We start from the raw sequence: 5138 nt of genomic DNA on the forward strand, positions 1-5138 counted from the left end.
GAAAAAAAAACCCAAACCAAAAAACCCCCAAACTTGTGTTGGTTTTTTTTTTTTTTTACAGAAGCAGATTCTCTAAACCCACCCACTGCTCATTGTACCATGTCAATACCATGTCAAGCTTTTCTTCTCCTTCATCCACGTTCCCAGTTTCAACCATTTGAATACCTCCTCCCCAGTTAAAAGGGGTAAGACACATCTTTAGGGAAAAACTGGAGCGAAGCAGCGCAGCATCCTCAGGGCAGCCGGAGCCCATCCCGCAGTGGGAGCCCACCCCGCTTCCAGAGCCCATCCCGCAGCCGGACCCATCCCGCTTCCACAGCCCACCCCGCAGCCGGACCCATCCCGCTCCAGGCTCCCCGGCAGCCGCCCTGCGATTCCCGCTAGCGCTGCAGGAGGAGGAAGGGCTTCCCTTGCAGCATTCCATTTCCCCCATCGCCATCAGGGGACCGCTCCCCTGCTCCCCTGCAGCATCTTCTAAGGAAGAAATGTCAGCTGGGGAAAAATCCTGGGGATGGGAAACCCTGAGAAGATCCAGGAACCCACCCAGGTTGTCCCGGTTGGGTCTGGGGGGTTTTCTAGGGCGTTAGGGTCAGTCTCTTGCCTGTGTCCTTCTTTCCATGACCCATTGAGGCAATACAAGATCTTCACAAAGCAAAATGTAATTACTGATTTCTCTGTATCCAGTTACACCGAGTGCAAATTTTATTAGGGAAAAAAGAAAAATCAAACCCAAGCTGGAGCACGTTACAAAAATAATAATGAACTGGCAATCAGCAGCATCTCCTTACGGCACAACCTAACGGCAGCAATATTTTAAATCGGTGAGTTTACCACATGTGTATTCATATTAAAATAAAAAGCCCACCTGCTATCTTGCATCAGAGGGGTGTGTGTCTGGGGGAGGACGAGGAACAATGCTGCCATAGCAGCTGCCTCCTCACCACAGAACACCCCCAAAATGCACGGAAAATAAAACCCCAACAAACCCAAACCCTCAGAATAATGGTTAAAAATATATATAAAAATTAAAACCTGATGGTTCTATAAGCAGGTTGATGACAAACCCTCTCCAAAAAGATGTCTGCCCTACCTGAGACGGTGCTGGCCATGCTGCTGCGACGGCGGGAGCGGAGCGGGTGCTGCAGGAGCGCGGGGGGCTGCGGGTGCTGCAATGCTGCGGGGAGGGAGGATTGACTCAGCTGGAGGGGGCTGCAGCCATCCGCGGCGGGGAGAGGCTGGAGAGCCCAGAGAAAGGGAAGGAGTGGAAAGAAAAAGCAGGGTCACTAGTTCAGAATATTAATTAGCGGATCAGGCCTCCTTTCCTGGGTGGTTTTGACAGTAGATCCCTCCCAGGCAAGACTGCCTGCCAGAAACAGGGACCCACTGCGGGGGGGGCGAGGAGACACACCCAGCCGGGCTCTGGCACAAGATGGATTTTTTTTCCTCCTCTTCCTCCCTTTCTTGTCTGCTCTAGATGGGTTAAACTGCTTTCTCCCTTGCTGAAAGCAGAAATAAGCACATTCATTGATTCTTTTTAATTTTTTTTCCCCCAAATCAGCAATCCCAAGGCGGTGCCCACCTGCAGGGCCAGCTCTGGGCTCTGGCTCAGCGAGGCTGAGCTGTAAAACCCAAACCTTGCAGCAGCTTTAGGTAGACAGTGAAGGGAGGAGGGATCCCAGACAGCCTTGGCATTTTTAGGTGTGGTTGGGGTTTTTTTTTGCACCAGCATCGGGGCACAAAAGGGGCTGCAGTCAAGGGGGAAACTGCTGTGAAGGTAGATGAGGAAGAGGAGAACGGAGCCTTCGGAAAGCAACGGGACTTCTCTGGACTTCTCCCCTCCCCAGGCTTCAGGACCTCATTTATTTTCCTTTTCTCTTCTGTTTTCTGTCATTTCTCTCATTTCCATTTGTGGCTGTTGCCAGGGGCCAACACATCTGTGCTTTGAGAGTCACACACACACACACACGAGGGACCGAGGAAGCCTCCCCAGTCCCTCCCAGTCCCCAGTTGCCAGCTGCACCCACCTGGCCCCAGCTGCACACGCCCCACTTTGGGGTCTGCGCTTGTGATCCCATCCTGTGCCGTGCCGTGCCATCCCATCCCATCCCATCCCACCTCACCCATCCCATCCCTCCAGCACACATTATCCCTCCTGGCTGCAAGCCCCCCGGCTCTCCCGGCACGGCACGGCACGGGGCTGCAATGCAGACGCTCCCGCACAATCCCAGCAGCCGCAGGGAACCACAGGTTGTGCAAGTCGGTGCTGATGATGCTCCAGCCTGGCCACGGGCAGCAGCCACAGGCAGCACCTACTGAATTCAACGACAAAGACAGATATTTCCCTTCTTTCCCCTCATTTTTTTTTCCCTCCGATCTGCAAATGTCCTATTCCCTCAACACTGTATGTAAAAAGAAACCAAAATACAAAATAACTTTAATTCAGAATAATTTTAACACTATCCACAAATTTTTGATGTGTGTTTTGGGAAGAAGAAGAAGAAGATGAATTGTACTAATTCAGTCACGTAGATGAGTAGAGGAAGGCGGGAATTGGGGTCACCCTGGGGTCTGCTCGGCCACTGCGGGTGTGGGGTGTTGGGTGTACATCAAATCAGCGGTGCCAAGGGAGATGACTGAGCAACTGCAGATGGCAAAGAGCAGCCAATGTGGAAGAGGTGAGGCTGGGAACTCTGCTCCAGTCTCCTGGCCTCCACCAAACCATAAATCCCACCTGCTTCCATGTTTTCAGCTGTAAAATGGGTGTTTACTCACCTTCCTCAGAACAGGATGATTGTGATTATAATGGGAGCATCAAAGAGGGAAGCAGTTTTATTTCCCAACAGTAAAAAAAAAAACCTCAGAAAGGTTCTAGATTTATCTGGATTCAAAGGAATCAAATAATTTTGTGGTCAAACACAAGTTTTAGGCTGTTGCTATGGGAACCATCACATCTCCTCAGGAAGACAAACAACGGGCGACTTAATCCTCTCCTATCTGCAAAGGGAAAGATACCCTTCCTGCCAGCCATGGGAGTTTCACAGGCAGATGCTGCTGCTCTTCAAACTCTTTTTTGTCCCATTCCTGACGATTCCTGCTTGTCTGGGAAGCGAATCCCTCCCTGCCCAGGCAGCCTCGGAGCAAAAGTGATGAGTATTCACTTTCTATTTGTGCACCACACAAGCATTCTGCTGGCTGGATTCTCCACAGCCCGGCTCCGCCGCACACACACCCACTTCCCCACAGAATTCAAGGATCATCATTTCCAAAGTTGGGGGTTTTTTGTTTTATTTTGGGGTTTTTTCCTCAAAGGCACCACTTTAAATGAAAAATAATTTATCCAAGATCTTCACCACCCACTAAGGAGCGAGCAGGGGAGATGCCCTTGCTCCTGCTGTCTGGGTGGGCACGGAGATGCCGTTATGGGTGCAGTGACTGGATTTTCCTGTATTTTTTTCCTGTAAATTTTTCAAATCTCTCCTCTCCCCCCTCGTCCTCCCTCTCCAATCTCTTGCCTGGCAAGAACTCAGGTTTTACCCTCGGGAGCCCAACACCACGATGACAATCCAGGTGTCAGATCAATGCCTGACACAAGCAGATGCTTGTACCTTCAGTAAACCTTCACAATTCTTTTGCAACCTGAACCAGAAACACATTTTTTTCTCTTTAAACTGACAAAATCTTCATTTCTCTGTTCTCAGGTTTTGAAATAAGCTGATGTAGCAATGCTGAAGGCAGAGTCGTGCTGCAGCCCTGGTCAAGTGAGGTAACTGGTGCAGAGAACCAACCCTGGGGAAGGATAAGGAGCCCTGGGCCGGCGCTGACTCATGTTTGCTGCCGGACACCAGCACATCTGCTGACTCACCCTCCTTCTGGGGTTTGGGAACCTTCCAGCTCTTCTCTCTCAGAAAGTAACACTGCTTCAATCAATATCACTTAAATAAGTTCAAATAATCTGCTCTGATACACTATGGATATTGTTTTTCCATGTAGGGAAGATTTATTTACAGGAAATAACAGTGATGGCACAATATTCCATAGATTTACAACGAGTTTTATTCTCCATTAGAAATAACTCACCCCACACTCTCATTTTACAACCTTTACAAAATAATTTCTTTTGCAGCTTAATTTTGCATAACTGATATCAAGTTAATAGAGTCCACGGTCAGAAACATGAACAGATTGAGTTGTTACACTTTGTGTGAAGATCTGAAGGAATCTCAAGGCTCTCCAGCCCATTCATTACAATTAAAGACAGTTTAAAATCCAGCTCAAGGAGTTTAAAGGCTGAAAAACAAACAAGCAACACCTGTAACTCCCCTAACTGAACACCTGGAAGACACAGAACATACCAGGAGTTGGAGAAGAAACGGGATTACATAATATACTCAAGTTTAAGGTCTGTTTGTTCTAATAGTTATTTTTCTTTAAATATTGGAATACATCTACACACAAACAAGCTGTGCAGCTTGCTAGAAACAAAGGCATTTTACAGCTACAATTGAACAAGCCACATCCTGTTCTGCATCTACACAGTAACCAGGTAACAGCCTGAGATTCACCAATGAAGTAGAGATGCAGGTAAAATATTTACTCCCTACCTTCTTCCTCATATAACTGCATAAAACACGGTTTTGCAAACTCTGGGGATCCAGGCAAACAACATCTATCTATTTATTAAATTACCTGAGTCTTACAAACCCAGTAATCCATCCAGCCAGAGCAGTTCAGAGCTCATTGCAATCACAGCCGTGTGGAAACAACCCCCAACCTGAGCAACTGCCAGGCTGGGGCAGCCGCTCCCGGCGTGTGCAGGATGCAGCGACTGAGGGAAGAATCGTGCTGAAGGAAAGAGGGGAACAAAGGGGCTGCACCTTCACCCCTAACAAAAGATACTCATCAGAATTCATTGCTGTTCTTAACGCAGAGGCTACGAGGCTCAACACAATAACACAGAAACCTCGTCTCTTAAATGCTGAGACATTAAATGCTGAGACAAATCCTCAGCAGAGGATCCCGCAGCGTTCTGCCTTCTCCTACAGCAGCACGGGCGGCACACAAGTCACAGCAGCGCCCTGGAGTCGAGTTCTGCTCAAGGGCATCGCTCATCACACGGCTCTTGAGTCGCTGGTGAAGGG

General features: G+C 48.7%; 1 protein-coding gene across 1 annotated transcript in view; it reads right to left on the reverse strand.

Annotated features, from left to right (window-relative positions):
- STMN3 (stathmin 3) overlaps nt 1-1358 on the reverse strand; it is a 10778-nt gene extending 9420 nt beyond the window's left edge. Inside the window, exon 1 of the mRNA XM_010177776.1 lies at nt 1091-1358. Coding sequence (XP_010176078.1) covers nt 1091-1109 — 19 coding nt within the window. The 5' untranslated portion in view covers nt 1110-1358. The remainder of the gene's footprint in view (nt 1-1090) is intronic.
- Between the last annotated feature and the right edge of the window lie 3780 nt (nt 1359-5138).

This window comes from Antrostomus carolinensis, unplaced genomic scaffold (assembly GCF_000700745.2).
Source record: "Antrostomus carolinensis isolate BGI_N321 unplaced genomic scaffold, ASM70074v2 scaffold11951, whole genome shotgun sequence".
Lineage (NCBI taxonomy): Eukaryota > Metazoa > Chordata > Aves > Caprimulgiformes > Caprimulgidae > Antrostomus > Antrostomus carolinensis.